Source organism: Passer montanus, unplaced genomic scaffold (genome assembly GCF_014805655.1).
Source record: "Passer montanus isolate IOZ18808 unplaced genomic scaffold, ASM1480565v1 scaffold27, whole genome shotgun sequence".
NCBI classification, from domain to species: Eukaryota; Metazoa; Chordata; class Aves; order Passeriformes; family Passeridae; genus Passer; species Passer montanus.
This window is the reverse complement of record NW_024367372.1, coordinates 9994811-10013026: the sequence shown is the minus strand read 5'-3', so window position 1 is coordinate 10013026 and position 18216 is coordinate 9994811. Positions and strand designations below refer to the sequence as shown.

Sequence of the window (18216 nt, the reverse complement as noted above, 5' to 3'; positions counted from 1 at the left end):
TGATTCCTGGTTGTATTTCCAGCCAGAACCCCAAAACTGCTCCAATTCGAATTTCTTTTTGTTTTTTGATCAAGTGAGGTATTTAAACTTGGGACTACAAGGAGTACTGCACTGTTACAGAAAAAGCAGTTTTGTATCAGTCAGAATGATGGTTATAAAAAATGCTGATATAAATACAGGGAAATGTATTTATGCATTTACATATGAATTTATACATACACATAATGCTGGAAATACAGGGCAGCTGGATCATTGCCTGTTTCAAATTGATAACTACATAAAAATATGTGTAATTAAAGCACCACATCAACAGCAAAATGAAGCTGAGAAGAGCATTTCACAGGTGAAATCTTTTTTAGAATTTTTGTGCCTGCTGAGAATGCAGCAGGCACAAAACACAGGCTCTAGAGTTACAAGCTGGCAAACATCAGCAGACAGAGGTGGAAGAACCTGCTTGTTGCTTCCCAAACGGATCTTGCAGAGCAGGTGAAGGGTTCACGGCTGGCCTGCAATACTCTCTTACCTTTTACTGGCCTCTGGCACTCACAGGCAATGCTAAGGCTGGGCATGGTGTGTTGTCCAGGAGTTTAGAGGTTAAAAGTTCTCTAATAAAGATTGTTTTCCCTCTTCTTCATGGAACAATTTTTCTATCAGGTTTATAACTGATTTCAGCAGTATATTAATTTAATGGTGTACTTGTCACCCTTATGGTTACCCACAATAAAACCAGTCGTACACCACTTCAAATCAGTTTCTGGCTTCGAAAAAAAGGCATCAGAATTGTAGGAAGTACTAGTGCTGTGATGTAGCATGGAATGTAGACATATGTCTTTATCAGTTTTATTAATTTGCACTTTTGGGTTTAATGCCAATGAAACATTTCCAATACTCAAAAGACCCCTGTCATTGGTTTAACAAAACCCATATGGGTCCTCATGACAGTAAAGAAGTGCCATTTAGTATCTGGCTACATAGTTTTTATGGGAAATTGTCTTAGCATTTTTTAAACTAAGATCATGGATTTCCTGCAGACATTTAAAATATTTAGGGATGATAAAAAATGTCTTCTATGGTGGTAAATATTATAATGCCAAGTAAGGCATGTAGTCAATAAAGTAGCACAGAAGACTTGTTGTAACACTGTTTTTAGTTACTACCCTTGCAAAATTAGAAACTATTTAGCATTTTAAGTATTTTTTTAGCTGACTGACTTCATCCAGTGTTAATAAGGGCACAGAGAAATCATCTAATATACTCTGTTTTGACTAAGTTACAAGAGCAATACATTGTGTCACAAAAAGAATGAGAATTCTGGCAACAAAGCAGGAAACTGTAGCTTTAAAAATTAAAAAGCATACAATTTTTAAAGATGTAACATAACTATAATTGGCACCAACTTCCTTCCTTAACAGGAGTGTCTTTACACAACTTTTGGAGTATCAACAGAGGCAAAGACTCCGAGATGATGAAATGTCAGCAACAGAAAACTATCCCACTGCTCTGTCCCAACACCTCTGGTGCAAAGCCCACTGATACCAGGGATGAGATTTCAATGTTTGATGATTCTGTGCCCAATCCACACGTAAGGGAAAGCACATATGCAAATACTTAAGAGAGAAACATTAGAAGCTATAATCATATTTATTTAAAAAAGTGATATCAAATACAACCATATATATTCATGCCTATTTGGAGAGCATTTTCAAAATATCCAACAGTGCTGCCATTTTCCAGTCAAAACAATGACAAAGCATTTCAGCTTTCCCTTTTTAAATCTTTTCAGTATTCTATCCTTTATATACACAAAATAGGCAAAAATTATACAGGAATCCAGAGCCAAAGATGTGATATGAAAACAGTCTTGACAAAAAAATCTTACTGAAAATGATTTCTAAAATACACAACTATTAGGTGAGAGATGAAAAATTATTCCCTTAAAAAATCCTAACTCTACAGTGATTTGTACACAGGGGGTTTCATGTAGCAAAAAAAAAAAAAAAGACAGGATCAAGGTTTTTATCTTTTTTTTTCCATTTTGATTTTGCACAGTGGCATTTAAGTATTACATCCCTTTTTTCCCTCCTGAAGTTCCTTCCTGAATTCACACAGTGCCTGTACTGAGGATGGAGGGAGATTAAAAGAAAAGTGTAGTTATAATTATTTTTCTTAACACAGAAAATAATATATAAGTATTGTGATTTGATGACAGCAGTTGAAAAATCACATGCACTAACTGTCTGAAGAACTGTAACTGGGGAAAAAGGTGACTATGGCAGGTTAAATACTCCAGCATTCCCTCTGCCTCTGCAATGCAAATAAGGCAAAATGTGTGTATGAGGATTAAAAAAATTTATTGCAGAAGAGCTCATGCTTTTAAGATGAAAACCTGGATACAAGACAAAGCTACCAATTCAAAACTGAAGAAGTAAGCATTTGGACCCAGCCAGTTTGAATGTACTAAGTATTGTTCTCACTTGAACAAGTGACTGTGTATATGGAATAGGTATCTATTTATTACATGTTGGACATATTTTCCTTTTTTTCTGTAATGATTTGTGAATAATTATCAAGATATTCCAGGACTTAAGTTTGTTCTATGCAAGACAGTAATGGCTTACCAAGCAAACAACATAATTTTCTATTTAAGCCCTTAAAAAAAAGTTTCCACATCAGTTATTCTCTTCCTTGGATTCTTATTTCAATTCCTTTAAAAGTGAAGTGCTGGTAATGTGAACTGCAAAATAATACTTCTTTGTAAGTCTGAGTTCTAATTCTCTGATCCTATTCCCCTATACTGTATTTTTCTGTACAAAGGCCACCATTTTTATGTTTTCATTATTATTTGAATCAATAATTAATACTAGAAAATTTCACATTTTAGAACTGTAACATGTTAATTTTTAAGCCAGTCAGTTTTGTAATAAGACAAAACACTTGCAAATGATAATATTTGTCTACTAGACACCTGCAGAAGCCCCCCCACCATTCTGTAAGTTTGTAATAGAGGCAATAGTCCAACATTAAAACACATGATAGATTTAGATTTGTACTGGTTATTTTCAAGTAGTCTGCAAAGTAATAAAAGTATGACAAGAAGAGTACCCTAACTGAAAACTACACTTAAATTTGCTACAGTTCTTTGAAAGGCACAGGAAGCCCAAATCTTAAAGTAAGCCAGTATGGTATCATATTCATTTCAGGTCTAGAGAGATGTAAGCATTTGAACAGCTCATATTTGTACTTGCTGTGCCTAACAAGAATTGCGTGCAAGCATGACTGCATTACAACTCTTGTTCCTCCTGCCTTCACTGTAAGACCATGAAAGCAGTTTGCAGAATTATACTTAGAGAAGTAATTATGGAAGATATTTATTGTATCACTCACTCCCCCTGCCCCTTTTATTTCTACTGGCACAAAACCATAATTTATGTCACATGGACCATTCACTGGGAAACAGTAAAAGCTGCTGAATGAATGAAGCCTGAAATTCCATCAAATATAATTCTATAATTAAAAAAAAAAACAATAAAAAACAATGTCTGCTCCCTCACAATAGACTATGGCCTAAAGCTGTTACATGGGAAAAAAAACCCAACCCTTCAGCTTGACAGGGCAGGTAACACCGGAAGTACACTCTAAATTAGTAAATTAGAAGCATAGTTAAGTCACACTGATAACTGTTTATCATTGAAAGAATGAACACCAAAAAATGACAGCAGTGTTTTATTAACAGCCTCTTGCCAGGTCCAGACATTTTGAACTTGAGACCTGGGTTATAGAATATGCACTGTCAGCAATTAGTATGAGGTTTTTCCTTGGGTACAGTTCAAATAGAGACCCTGTCACTCCCTGCAAGTCCTGAAAGGAGGTTGTAGCATGGTGGGTGTCAGCCTCATCTCCCAGATAACAAGTGAGAAGATGAGAGGAAATGGCCTCAATTTGTACCAGGGGAGGTTCAGTTTGGGTATCAGGAAGTATTTATTCCCTGAAAAAGTTGTTCACCATTGGAACAGGCTGCCCAGGCAAGTGGTTGAGCCCCCTCCCTGAAGCTATTTAAAAGAGGTGTAGCTGTGGTGCTTAGGAACATTACAATTAGTGGTGGACTGGGCTGGATTAATGGATGGTTTCTAGCAGGTCTTTTTCAGCAACAGAATTACGTGAATTAACAGATGTAGCTTAAATTGCCCTCTCGTAACTGCTTGTCTAGATAGACATGCCTACATCATTCAACTTGACATTTCTCTAAAAATCAAGCTGGTATTTGTTGAGTGACAACATTTCTCCATAGAAAGGGAAATAGTTGGCCCTGTGATCATGACTCAGCTGTGCCTTTCAGGCACTGACATTTTGTATTTCTTCCATATTAAAATACTGGGGTGATGAAGTGACTTATGATGTGACATGAAAGTTCAAAGGAAAACCTCCATGTTTTAGTGATTATAAAACCAGATAGTTGGCCTGGGTTACAGTCAGTGAGATTTAAGGGGCAGATTTTTTTTTTTTTAATATAGGGCTGCTAGAGCTAAAAATAATATTTTTATTATGTTCTTATAAGAGAGGATAAAAGGTCTGAGTTGCAGGTACTGGCGTCAGCCTGCCAGTCTACACCTATCGATAAAAATGAGTCTTATTTCAGAATTAGTTTATGGCACAACCAAGAAAGGAAAACTAAGCTGTGGTTAATTGACAGATGAGGAAAAAAATATCAGTGCTTTAGACACCTTTCTTGCTTTCAGTTGCATAGAAATTTCAAACTGAAAGCAGAAAATCACACCCTGAAAAATACAGCATTTCAAAATGGCATACGCATACATGGACTTTTAAAGTAATTGTTTAGCTATATTAATTTGAGACATTGCAAATAATTAAAACACGGATGACAGGATTATTTTAAAAACACAAAAATCAGTTTTTAAAAAGTAGTGCTATCTCATGTCAAAATCCATATTGTGTAACACATACTAGTGGTTCTGGTGACATTGGTGAAAATGCAGCACACAGATAAGAAAAACAGAATTTAGCCCGATTATGTATACCATAACAATATCCCAAGCTATCAGGAAACCATTGCTGTAAACAAATCTTTACTGAGAGGTAAGAGCCCTTTCATGTACAGTACTACTTGATGCTGAATGTGTATTTCCATCTAGCTACCATTCATTTCTTACTACTTTTAATTAAATGTTACTATTGCGCAAAGATGTAACTTTAGAATATTTTGATAAAGAAATTTGGGGTTATCTTTGAAAGATTCTTAGAATGCCTGTGCTAACTGTTAATGCTTTAACTGGACTACAGCTTATATACTCTATCTACAAGATATTTCCATATAATTTATATGTAAACAGAATTTGTATTTCAAGCACCATTTAAGAAAATGAAACATCTCTCTTTTGTTGCACTGAAGTTCAAGGTCAGGTTTGGTCACCCTGTTACACATTCATCCTGGATCTCAAAGCAAATGTCTTACAACCAATAGCATAAGCTATCTCACATACTTTGCTTCCCAATTTTTCTCAGGATCAGAAACAACGTAATAAAAAATTGTAAGGTGCGTGAATAAAGGCCATTCCTGAAGAAACTGCAACATTCTGACAGACACTCATAGAAAGCATTTCAGAAAGAACATCCACACAGGCATAAATATTCATTCTTAAAAGAGCTACTTGCACAGGGGTCACTTCAGATTGCAGGAGTGCATCTTATGTGTGTGGCACTGACTTTATGGCACCTAAATCCCCTCCTACTTTCTCCTAGACTCAGTTACAGCTCACTCATACTGAAAGGCCAGAATAAAAGGGTCGAGCTTGAAGAGAAAAATTCTCTGGAAGAGGTAGAAAAGAAAACCTGTTCAACCCAATTGAGTATATGCTGCTTTTGTAGTAAAAAGAAAATTGCTATAACAAGAAAGAAAATAAGAAAACAATAATTAAAACCAAACAAGAACAACAAAACCCGAAGCCAAATAAGGCAAGTTATCTGCTAAAAGACAATATGTTAAACACGGATCTAAAATTTTACAATTGGAATTGAAAGTAAAACCAAAAATTGTTACAAAGTCAGAAATCACTGAAAGACTCAGGAGTAACATTATAGTCAACAATAAAATTTTGTCTTGAATTGAAAAGTATGAAATTTATGGGTTAGTTTCTCCTGCAGAATGGATCATTTCAAAAGTGGACAGCAGGATCAAAAAGTTGACATTAAATCATTCATAATAAACAATCAAAAATAAATTATTTAAGATTAATGTAATTTAATTACTCTCCCCACTTTAGAGTGATCTATTAAAAATAATTTATGAGCATAACTTATTACTTGTATCTGTTTTTCCACCAGTACTGAAGAAAATAATTTGATGCTGTTTTCAGCACTATTTGTATCTTCTATAGAATTCTTCAGAACAGTTGAAACTTGCTTTTTTAATGCAAGCTTTAAAAGCTTTAGTTTTTAAAGTTACAGCTGCTACCCTTGTCTAACTTTGTGTGAATGGTTCCAGTAATTTTAACACCACTACTCTCGTGAGCAGATGTTTTGTAGGAGTGCTACAGTTCTCTAAATTAGTGCAATCTTTTTTGTATTTGCAGATCCTCTCTAAACTGACCTCCAGCAGCCCCCTTCCATTCCTGCTTCCACGACTCTGAAATGAACCCTGCTTGTGCAACATCCACACAGTAGAATTTTAATTGAGACTTAGCGTTTTGACAATAAGATGGAAAAAAATGATGTTATTTCTCCTCTTCTGAATTCAATTGGTTTCTGACAGACTCCAGAGACATATTCATGGCTGCTTGAAGCATGTCTTCTTCACTCATATCACCTCCTAAAGACAATACATGCATACATGCTGTAATAAATTCACAGTTCTTAACTATAGTTAAATGCATTTGTTGTTCATTTCATCCACGGCCACCTTTTCCTACCCCACTGACAAAACTGGTTTTGTTTTTAAAATCACTAAACATTTTGCAAATAGTTTTTTACCAACAACAGTCAGTTTGCAACAATATACACCAGTTTTGGATCACCAATACCTGACACTGGTAAGATCTACACATGGTCTTCTAAAAACTGGTTCCAGTAACTTTGTCAGATACTATTCCAAGTTGTCAATCAACTTTAAAAGTAATTTAGAAAACAAACAGCTGGGGTAATAGCAATGCTCTTCACTTTGAAATAGGATATTGACATTCAAAGGGAAACAGGCTTTTCAGGAAAGTGATAATTTTCTTCACTGCCAATACAGTAATGGCTGTAATACACCATTGGAATGGCTGCTGAAGTGACAAAGTAGGCAGACAAGGAAAATTAATAAACAACAATAAAAGATGAAAAAGCCACATTGCAGTGCTGAATGTAAGGTTAAAAAACAATACCTGCGCCAGGTTCTGCAGTGCTTGAACTAAGAGGTGCTTTGTCCTTTAGGTTTGGAGTCTGATCTTGCTGCTGTAGCTGTTGTTGCTGTCTGAAAGCGTCATAAATTTGTAAGAGAATATTAGTATTAGAATTAGAATCAGTATGAGATGTGAATCAAGTTCATTTCATTGTAAGGAAGGCCAGGAGACAGAAGTAGAAGCTATTTGGTACAATAACAGCCCTGTGCCCAAAATCTTTCATCATTTCACCCTGCTAAGCTTCAGACAGGTATCTTCCCAGTATTATATTCCAAGCCACAAGACTATTTTCCCAGGATTTGGAAGCTCTGCATTCTTATCCTACCATGTGAAGCCTAACTCCTCCCATCCATAGCATTTCTCCCTGGTCTTTATTTCCTTTATTACTGTAAGACACAGATAAGGAAAAGCTACAATAGCTCATCTATTAAGAAGGTACACCAGAACAGTAACATAAAATGTGTACAATGCTTTTATGTGATGCACATGAGAAACATGTACTTACCCAAAAGCAAAGTCTTAGAGAGATAATTTTTGTTAGGAAGGTAGTTGCAGAATTTTACAGAATTTCATTTAAAAGTACTTTTATAATACATGTTTTCTTTTCTTTCTTTGCAAGACTTGCAGTAGTAGCAAGAATACTGCATTATTAACAAACACCCTCTTACTAGAGGTTTCTCTGTAGGAACCACCAGAGAATAGTAAAATTCAGGTACTGTTAGGAAATCATATTAAGACAGAAAAGTTGAGCTGGACCTCAAGTAAGAAACCCATCCATACCCCAAAAGCACTGAAAAATATATGTACTTCCCCATGCAGTTTTCTATCAACTACTTTACTTTTCAAAATATGCTTGTCTTCTCCTTCGCAGTTCTTCTGAAGAAAGGGAGTCTGTCTGACTGCTGTGAGATGACTGAGGCACATTCTGTGGTAATGAGCCTGAGAGCTCACTTCGACGGCTACCTAAAAGCAGAACATGCCATATCCTACTAATTATAGTAAAATGAAGTTAGCAAATAAAATACAGCTTAAAAAACATCCTCAAACTTGAGAAGAAAGACTTTTTGGCAATCTAAGCTCCTAGAAGAACTACGTTTGATAATTTCTCTTCTCCTCACCTTAGGACCCCTTTCCTCCTGCTACCCTTTGCCAATTTGTTCTTCTTTTTTTAATAATCAATAACAACATGCAAGTTACAACTTTTCAAAAAGCAGGAGGGAGATAGTTACGTGCAATCCTGGATTGTCCTTCCATGCCTCAAACCAGTCTTTCCAGAGATATTGACACATGCTGGAAAAATTGCCTGACAAAGTGATTCCAGGAGCTGCTTAAAACACTGTAAGAAATTTAGATAAGCACTGCACCTTGCATGCTGAGCTGAATGGCTCTGCGAAGATCAGCTTCTTCATCCTCCATATCAATTTCCTGCCTACTTAGAGCCAGGGCTCTCTGAAAATTCTCTTCATCTTCATCTAACATGCCTGTTCCGTCAAAAGGATGGTTAACTTCTATTGCTTGGTCCACGTCACTTCTGGGTAGCCTGTGAAATTCATACATTCGTAACAAAATCCAGACAGAAATTATATTAGATTTTATTATGAGGTTCAAATTAGTATGTTCTGCCAGGTTTAACATTGAGAGAAACATTTTTCTTGTGAAAACCTGTTACATACAAAACTATTTTCCTGAAAAATGAAAAAGCACAAAAGGGCTGCAAGCAACTGCAGAGCAACCTTAACACATGTTTGCCACACGGTGACCTCTAAACCAAGGCACATGTTGCAAGCTATTAGATAGTAAATCATCAAAAATTATAAGCCCACAAAAAGCCGTGATACACATTATTCAAGCCTACTGCTATTTAAACACTTACACCAACAGAAAAAAGTGCAGTCTCCTTCTCAAGGAGGATTTGAAGGCCACACTAAAGCAACAGAACCCATGCAAACTGTACACACTTTCCATGTTACTGCTAATTCCATCAATTTACAACATCAGTTTAACTTTACCAAGCAGAAAAAAGTAATGAATTCCTCTGAGAAGCCTTTTTATCAGTATGCAATTTATTCACTATGAAAATTCAGTGAAATCATTGCAGAAGTGCATAAAGTACTAACTTTATATGTTTTCAAGGATGTTTTATATTAGCAGAATCTATCAAAAACGAGCAGCATCACAATGTTACAGTAAAATTATTCCAAAAGGGAATGCTGTATGATTTATATGACATGGAATTCAAAGATCAGTTTCTCATTTTTTTCTACTTATGACATAACGCACAAACCAGTCTTAATTATAAAATAATTACTATTAACCATAGTTTATAGGATTTTCTAAACTATTTTCCACCCTAAGTCAAAAGTCTGCACTATAATATGCTTATGCACATGGAAAGACTCAACCCTTCTCAAGCCAGCTTTTGCCCACTTAAAAATACACCATTTGTTGTCCATCAACTTGCTTTTACTGTGTGCAACAGCCATAAACATTGAACTAAAGGTACTTCTTATGACTTCCAAATTACAAACCAATCATACTGAACATTATCAAAATAAAATCTTCATTTACCTTACCTCTGATCTCTTGACTGTGCTGCTTCTTCTCCAATCAATTTTGGTCGCTGCATTTGCTGTACCCGAATCATCTGCAGCAGCTGATCAGCCTCACAGTCTGGCAGGTCACCTTTTACTACAAATATGGAATAACCTGAGAAAAAGAAATTGTAAGTCTACAACACTGAAGTGCACTATATTCCATATAGTATGCACTCTAAAATGCACACTATATGGAATACAATAATGTGCAATTTAAGATGTAAGACTCTACCTTTTATAATAAGAACTTGGATTATTTCAATCATAAAACTAAGGGTAGTTAACTGAATATATAAGTTCTACGAAATAATGATTATTACCTACTTTTAATTAATGAGATTTAACATCTGCAAGTTACTATTACCTTCCTGTTGTAATTGAGCCAAGAAAAGTGCAAGATATGTATCTGATATTAGTTCTGGACCCATCAAGAGAGAGTTCAAGTTAAACCACTGTAATTAAGAAAAAAAAAAGGTTGAGAGAACAACTTAGCATGAAGATTACTCGGTAATCCATTCCTGTACATTGTGGTAATTTTTTATTATTGAATATCCAAATAAATCCAGTAAAATAAATTATCAAATAAAAGTTTTTTTTAAGTATAATACCTATACTGCTAAACATTATTCTTCAAATACTCTAACAGGACGTCTGAAGTGCGGAAATTACTGCATGCTCTCTCCCATTACTGAATACTGGTACTAGGGAAACACATTCAAACAGCCATTGTATTTTGATTTATTTCAGACATCATTCTAAAACTCTGCTTAATCCTAGTTTTAAACCTGAGACTAATGCAGTAACAAACCCTTCATCAGTTCATGCTATGTGTTAAGAAATTAAAAGACACAGAAAACAGACATTCAATTATTTCCATTAAATACTTTCATGGAACATTCCATCTTTAATAACTGGTGATGCTGAAAACTAGTATTCACCCTTCTCTCAAGTAATTTTTAAACTTAAAAATTAAAAAAAAAATTACTCAAATTTAGTATGCTGAGAGTACAGCACTATATTATAACAGGGGATGCTTCATACACAACTCATTTCTAGTTACCCAAAGACCATAACCAGTAATTTATAATACTTCTGAACAGAAACAGTATTATACTTACATAAAACTTCTAGAGAGAAAATATACTCAAAGTGAAACAAAATAAGCCTACCTTTAAACTCCCATATATATTCCAATGAAGCTAAAGAACTTTTTTTCAGACCTCCTAATTCAAGATGATACAGTTTTAACCAAAAAGCACCATTTGACTGAGTGGAAGGAGAATTTTATCTCCATTCTCACAGAAGTGCACTGATCTACCCAAACTTCCATATATGCACCCACAGACTTGCAGCCAGGCCCATACAACAATGTAAGTGACTATCTACCACCCTGTCAGGCAATCACTTCATCTGCCAAAAACACTCCTTGCCACTAGGAAAAGGTAAAAAGACCAACAGTGTAGGGGAATAAAAAGTTCTGTAAAAAATCTGATGGACAGACTACAGCAAATTTCAAAAGAGACTACAGAGGAGAAAATCTTGTTAAACTAATTTTGCTTTAACTGTAACAGAGGAGAAGCAACCTATTTTGTCAAATCTTCTCATTACCCTCTAGATAATAGACACCTAGGACTGTCTTCATGAGGTTACAAGCCACAGGTAAAAGCAGAAAAAGGCATCCCCCCTCCAGCTTAGGATGTCTTGGGTTAGAATGCCCTCTCATAAAATTCCACCCAACATGGTTGCATTGTATAATAAGCATAATTTTAAGACAACATCCAGCCTGTTTGATATCAAATAAAAAATGCCTGTAAACATCAGCCATACTTTTAAACTAAAGCAGAACAGTAGAATTTAGTTTTCTCACTCACAAGTGATTTTTATTTTTTAAAATCTGGATAAAAATGTAAGTAGCCAGAACTTGCAAAAAGGAACCAAATGGGCAAACAGACTCCTGTCCCCATATTACAGACTCTAAAAGCTGTTTTCCATTAATTTTTTCTATGAAAAAAGCCCTGGAAAAACCAAACACTAAATCAGCTCGTGTTGCATGAAAGCTCATAAGCTTTTATACAACATGAGCTGCAAGTACACAAGCATGATCCAGAAAAATGATTGGCTGCTTAAATAAAACATTGAATTGGTGTTGTAAGGGACACGGATATGAACTGGGCTGGTACATATGTACCATATACTAATATAACCATCCCTTACCTTTAATATCTATTTCCTGCTTAGAATACAATTCTTTCAAAGTTTTCTATAATAGCATAAAGTTGAGATTCTACTTCCCCAAACCTCATTCTAATTGATACTCTTGAGTATCCATTATTATCCATCCAAAACTTGAACTTCTCCTTATATCTACTACCCATTTAAATAAACAAAATTATTTTACAATGCCAGTATCTTACTGTATTAAAATAAGCTTGAATTCTGTAGGGATCCTAATCTTTGATCAGGATTCCCTACTCCCCCTGACCCCCCAGCACAACTTTTCTTCAGTATTTCATGCAGACAAAGAAAAGAAAATAGCTTAAGAAGTCACATAAGACCCCATCAGAGGTGTAGCTCCCTAAAGGACAGATTCACTAGGGAATTGATCCTACAGTCTTTTCCCAGGCTAACATTTACAATGACCTGCCTGGCATTTTTGTGATAAAACAAACATTTACCTGTTTTTAATATGAGATACTATTAAACCAAACTGCTCCAAAAGCTTGCAAAAGGGAAGCACAATCTACTTGCAATCACTTTTCCACACCCATTTCTGAAGTGAATTTTAAAATAAAAAAGACAGTGTCACCTGTTTTCCTAACTTTCGAACTGTAAACCAGTGTTCCTTATAATTACAAATAAATGATTTTTCATTTCTGTAAAAAGAAAAACAAAAGACATAAATAAAATTAAATACTCTAAAATCAGAGCACATAAAAATGTTTAAGATTTTTGCTATCACTAATTCCAACTTAAGTATAATAAAGTTGCAGTAATACAACCATTGATGTTACATTACAGAATACTCATACTGCTTTTATAACATTCAGGAAGTTGGCAATATCACTGAAATCTCCATAGATCTGTGATGCCACAGATACCGAAATTCATGAAGGCACAGAGGACAGATGCATGCACCCCCAAAAAGAAAAAAAAAAAATCAAAGCCGGGGGCAATACAAACATCAAAACACATAAAACAGAGCATAAAACACCAATTTAAAAGAAATATCTAAAACACAGATTAAGTGTATTTTTACAGTAAAATAAAAGCAAGGTGATAAAAGAATCTCACATAGGATCGATCCCAAGTCTCTGGTACTCTGGGCTGTTGAAGAGGATTAGTTCTAAACCCCACACTTTCAAGGCATTGCTTATAACCTGTCAAAAAAGAACACTTTTCATGAGTCAGACTAGTTCAAATCTAAATTCAAGCAATGCAACCATCTTAGCTATGCTAAACAATTATATTGTTTTTATAAAACTTAATTTCAAAATATTGCCCGCAAACCTAGGAATCACATTACTCAAAATGCAGCTGTCATGAATCCACATACAAGCATAACACTCATATCTTATCTAAGGAAAAGTAACAAAACTAGGATTTAACTTTGTTAATGAGCATACTCCTCCAAGCAAAGCTGTCATTTCACCTTCCACAAACACTTTGCAAGCTGCCATCTCTCCAGATGCAATGCACTGCTCTGCCCTTACTTCCCCCCCATACAATCCCAACCTTTCTTCACAGTAACTGTTGGAAATTTTGTACCACTGGATTATCACAGGATCAGTCAGTTTGTGATCTGAGCACCAACTCTTTTACAATACCTCTTTAAAGCTACATGAAATAAGGCTGTAAGAACTTTTAAGTTAACAAATCAAATTCCTTTCAGCAAGCCAACTGTGCCTCAAATGACAAAGCAATGACAGGACAAAAAGGTAGAACAAGGAAGCATTTTTTTCAGCTACTGAAGCAGCTCAAAGACAGCAGGAAAGCCAAACTGTTAATGGTTTCTTGCTAAAAAAAAACCAAACAACCAAAACCAGCCCATTTGGCCATAAGGAAGCGAGGCTCTTGAGCATTGACAAGTACCACTGAAAAGCTTGAGAGACAGCCAAAGATGCCTGGAGTTCTAATCTAGACAAAAGCCCCAATCTGGGGCAAAAAAAAATAAATTTGCTGTTGGTCTGGTTTAAGTATTCATTATTAATTACTTTTCCTCTATGGCCTTAAAATAATCAAAAACACCCAAGAAAAATCTGCAGATGACTGTGATAACCCTTGTGATTGCCAAGGGCTTTCCAATCTATAATTTGAGAAAGCAATCTGAATTCTGCTTTTTCACCTGGGAGCCAAGGTCTACACCTGAAGTGTCCACAAGAAACAGCTTAGAACTCAAGCTTACTGCCAGCAGGTGTCATTTCACAGTTCCTGAATCCATGTTTCTCCTATGTATTTGAGGGCCCATGAACTGAAGAACTGCAAGTCATTGTTATTAAAGGAAAACACTCTGAACATCTGCAAGTCCAGCACTTAATCCCATTAAGCCCATAAATTGGTAACTAGATGGAAATGCTCAGTGCCATTTAAATTACATAAAAGAACATATACTGCATAAACAGAAAATGGTCAGAAGAGAGCTGTGCTTACTTGAATTGAGAAGAATCCACTATCATCCATATTTACAGAAGGCTGCTGCTCAATGTGAAGTTGGAAGAGAGAAAAGGGAAAAATGGTGTAAGCATAAAAGGTCAAAAATAATTGAGTTGTGAAAATAAATGTAACTGCAGATTCTTAAAGCAATGACTTATGTCCTTGTCTGTAAGTCTGATTACAATGCCCCAAACAGGCATTTTAACTTAAAACTCAAACCTTTAGAGATGTTCAGTGCTTAAAGGGCAGACAGACATGGGAATTTCTGTTCCTATCTGACACCAGCTTACAAAAACAAAAGGCAAATTACTGATCCTTCTCATCATCTTCCTACTTGTAAGATTAAGGCAATGTAGCTTTTGGTAGAATTATTGTAAAGCTGTACTAGTGACATTTGAAAATGGCACATCTAAGATGCATGAATGAAAATGCCTATATATTAAAAAAGCTTCAGCTTAACTAGAAAATTAACCTTGTCTAGCTATGCAAGAATAGCAGGTCTGTGCCAGACAATATTGCATTTCAGGCAATATCAAGCAATCTCAAATGAACATAATTTTACCTGTAGAAATGTTCTGTATTCTTCACTAGATACTCCTCCCTCTGCCATTCTCATCCTTTCTTCCTCATCCAATTGCTGTGCAATAGAGGATAACTCAACAGGACTGAAGTATTCACCTTGCAGCAAATTATTCAGACAATGTTGAGCACACAATGAGCCTTCTTGCTAATAATGAAAGAGAAAAAAAAATGGAAAAATAAAAAAATCACCCCAGAGTAATGCAAACTATGTAAAATGACTCAACTGCATCATTCTGGCACACTTCAAGGCCTCCCCAGTCATGCAGAAGACCACATGTTCTTTCAATGTATGACACTGCAAGCTATAGAATACAATCCTCCCATCAACTTGATGGGACAAAACCCAACATGCATACTCCCTTATCTCCTTAAGGGAAATAAATGTAATGTAAAAATTGGTTTTGAAAACACCATAACTATTGCTAATGATCCAACAAATCACACAGATACTCTGCAACCATTAGAACAATGCATTCTATCCTCTTCCAAAACATCAATACATAAAAATCAAAGAGTTTAGATCTCTACTTCATTTGTACATTCTACAGATGTTTGTACTCTACAAACATTTTCTATAACAGACACTCTCATTATTTTTTAAATTTTCTTCTTTTCCAGGTGTGACTAATGACAATCTCCTCTCCACATTATTGCTGAGAAAGTGATTAGAAGCTGGAGGAACAATAAAGCTCCTTTTCCACATAAAATTTACATGTGAGAAGTAAATAAAATACAGTCATACCACTAGTTTGAAAATCTTGAAAACAATGATGGGGAAACAAGAAAAAAAAATTAAATTCAGTATATTAAAGAAGGAAAATATTTTTTAATTGATAGATGATTCAAATAAAAAACAGTTCAGATACTTTGTTACATGTCCAGCACACTATAGGCAAAAGAATTATAGTATAAGACTTTTAAAACGTCAGCATAAATTTAAAAACAGCTAATTAACAATTTCAGTCATGATTTTGTAGCACAAACTTACAAATCTCAGATCTGACTGAATGCATGACAGGCTCATTTTCATATATGAGATAAAATACTGCCTCGTTAAAAAAAAACAAAACAAAAAAACAAAAACCAAACAAAACACAATGTAAACCAACCAAAGCAGCTTCCCATGAAAAACAACCTTTTTCTACAAATAACTGTAACTCCATGTGCAAGACAAGTAACATCAGCTGAAAAAACCTGCATTCCTCTTTTGTTTTAATCAGTCTTCATTTTTATTTACACTAAGAACTCTCCTACACATGCTCTTCATTAAAAACAAAACTTCTCAAAACAAAACAGAACACCCCTCCCTCAAGCCAGACCCACAGAAACTAAGAATACAAGAACATTTGTTTGAAGAATACTCTTTAAAATTCCATAAAAGCATCACACAAATCATATGCAGAACTCTCCCATGATCTCCCTTACAGCTGAAACCTTGGAAGTTCCCTTTACTCCAGAATCTTCCTATGGCTTCATCACTCAGTTGAGCAATGAGCTCCTGAAGCTGCGCTGGCTGCACAGCCAGGCTTCAGTGGAATGTGGAAGCCTCCTCCAGCTCATGCCCTTCCTGCAGCAAGGAACTGAAGATAAACACCAGCTTCTCCCTCTGCGAGCACATCCCCACTGCTGGCCGTGTGTCAGAACTGTGACAGAAGAACCTGCTCAACAACCACAGGCTTCCCCACTAGAATAATGTGAACTGATTTAGAAAGAGAGAGACAATAAAACACCGCTGAAAATTAGTTGGGTTACATGCTTACATACTAATTTCACTAAAAGGAAACTTTTTAGTAATAAAAAGTCAATTCATACTGTGATAAGCTAGGCCATGTAAGAAAAGAGTACATTTTGTTAAACTGTTTTCAAAGCCAGACTGAAGGTCGCTGAAGCAGAGGCCATCACGGCCGAAACCCAACACTCACCCTCGAACAGCAGCTACTTAACACCACAACACTTGCCAAATTTTGAAACCCAAAACTACTCCCCAGTTTTTATGGATTTCAGAACAGGAATTTTTTAAAGGCAGGTACACAGCTATTTTACTCGACTTCTTAAGGAAACCAATCCTACATAACAAAACAAAGTAACAGAACCAGCATTAAGATTAACACAATAAAGTGGAAGAGACACTGGCAAAGCACAAGAAAAAACCCAGTTACAATTTGAACAGCATTAAAACAGGAGCAGGTCACATTTGTGAAGCTGGATAAATCACAGCATTTCACAGCAGCATTCGTGCTCCAAAACAGGAAATACTGCTGGCACACAGAAGCACACTACAGGAACTGCGACTTCTCCAGCGGCTGTCCCACTCCGTGCTCATTAACAGCCACAGCCAAGCCAGGCTCGGTGACGAGACGGCTCTGCGAGCCCAGGGACAGCCCTGCCCGCCGCTGCTTCTCCTCGCACTCATTTCTCTGCCACGCGAGCTCGCTCTCAAGGAACACAAGTAGCTGCGTCCTACACAACGCCCCGCACTCTGCAGTCCGTACCTGCAGTCCCCAGAACAGAGTCCCGGTGCTAAAGCGGACGCCGAGGCTCAGCCCCGGCTCTCCTCTCCCTGCAGGGCTGGCAGCGTCCAGCTGGGACGGGCCACAGGCACCATCGCGCGAGGGCCCCGCTCTCCCCCGAGGCAGAGAACGAGCCACTGCCAAGGGCCGGAGAGATGCCAGGGAGGGACAGCGTGGCCAGGCCCACACAGGCCGAGCGCACCCCGGGGGCGCCGGGGGCTGCCCCGCGCTCGGCGCGGCCACGGGAGGCCCGGGCACCGCCCCAGCAGCTCCTCACAGACAGCTCGCGAACCTCCCCCGTCTCGGCGGCCCGGACGGCACAACCGACAGCGGTACAGCGAAGGCAGGCGGGCAGCGAGGCCCGCCCGGCGCTCCCGCGCTCTGCGACTCGCTCCCGCACTCACCCGCTCGTGGAAGATCGACTCCATGTTTACTGTGGCGGCGCAGCCCCCGCCCCACGTGACCCGCCCGGCCAATCGCAGCGCC

The 18216-nt window shown here is 36.9% G+C and overlaps 1 protein-coding gene across 1 annotated transcript; it reads right to left on the bottom strand.

Moving 5' to 3' along the window:
* Positions 1-1622: 1622 nt before the first annotated feature.
* ATXN3 (ataxin 3) lies at positions 1623-18183 on the bottom strand. The gene is made up of 11 exons (XM_039712599.1): positions 18135-18183; positions 15201-15365; positions 14636-14680; positions 13280-13365; positions 12795-12861; positions 10353-10440; positions 9968-10100; positions 8759-8934; positions 8234-8357; positions 7377-7465; positions 1623-6823 (listed from the first exon to the last, which is right to left on the bottom strand). Exons 1-11 carry the CDS (start codon positions 18156-18158, stop codon positions 6729-6731), a joined length of 1092 nt encoding a protein of 363 aa, XP_039568533.1. The 5' UTR covers positions 18159-18183; the 3' UTR covers positions 1623-6728.
* Between the last annotated feature and the right edge of the window lie 33 nt (positions 18184-18216).

What these genes read in the sequence shown, in the direction of transcription:
- ATXN3 (XM_039712599.1), bottom strand. Translation starts at nt 18,158, where the DNA reads ATGGAGTCGATCTTCCACGAGCGG. An exon ending in GGCTCAATTACAACAGGAAG is followed by an intron (nt 10,101 to 10,352) that starts GTAATAGTAACT and finishes TCTTTTTCTCAG; the next exon opens with GTTATTCCATATTTGTAGTA. An exon ending in CACTGCAGAACCTGGCGCAG is followed by an intron (nt 6,824 to 7,376) that starts GTATTGTTTTTT and finishes TATTGTCTTTAG; the next exon opens with GAGGTGATATGAGTGAAGAA.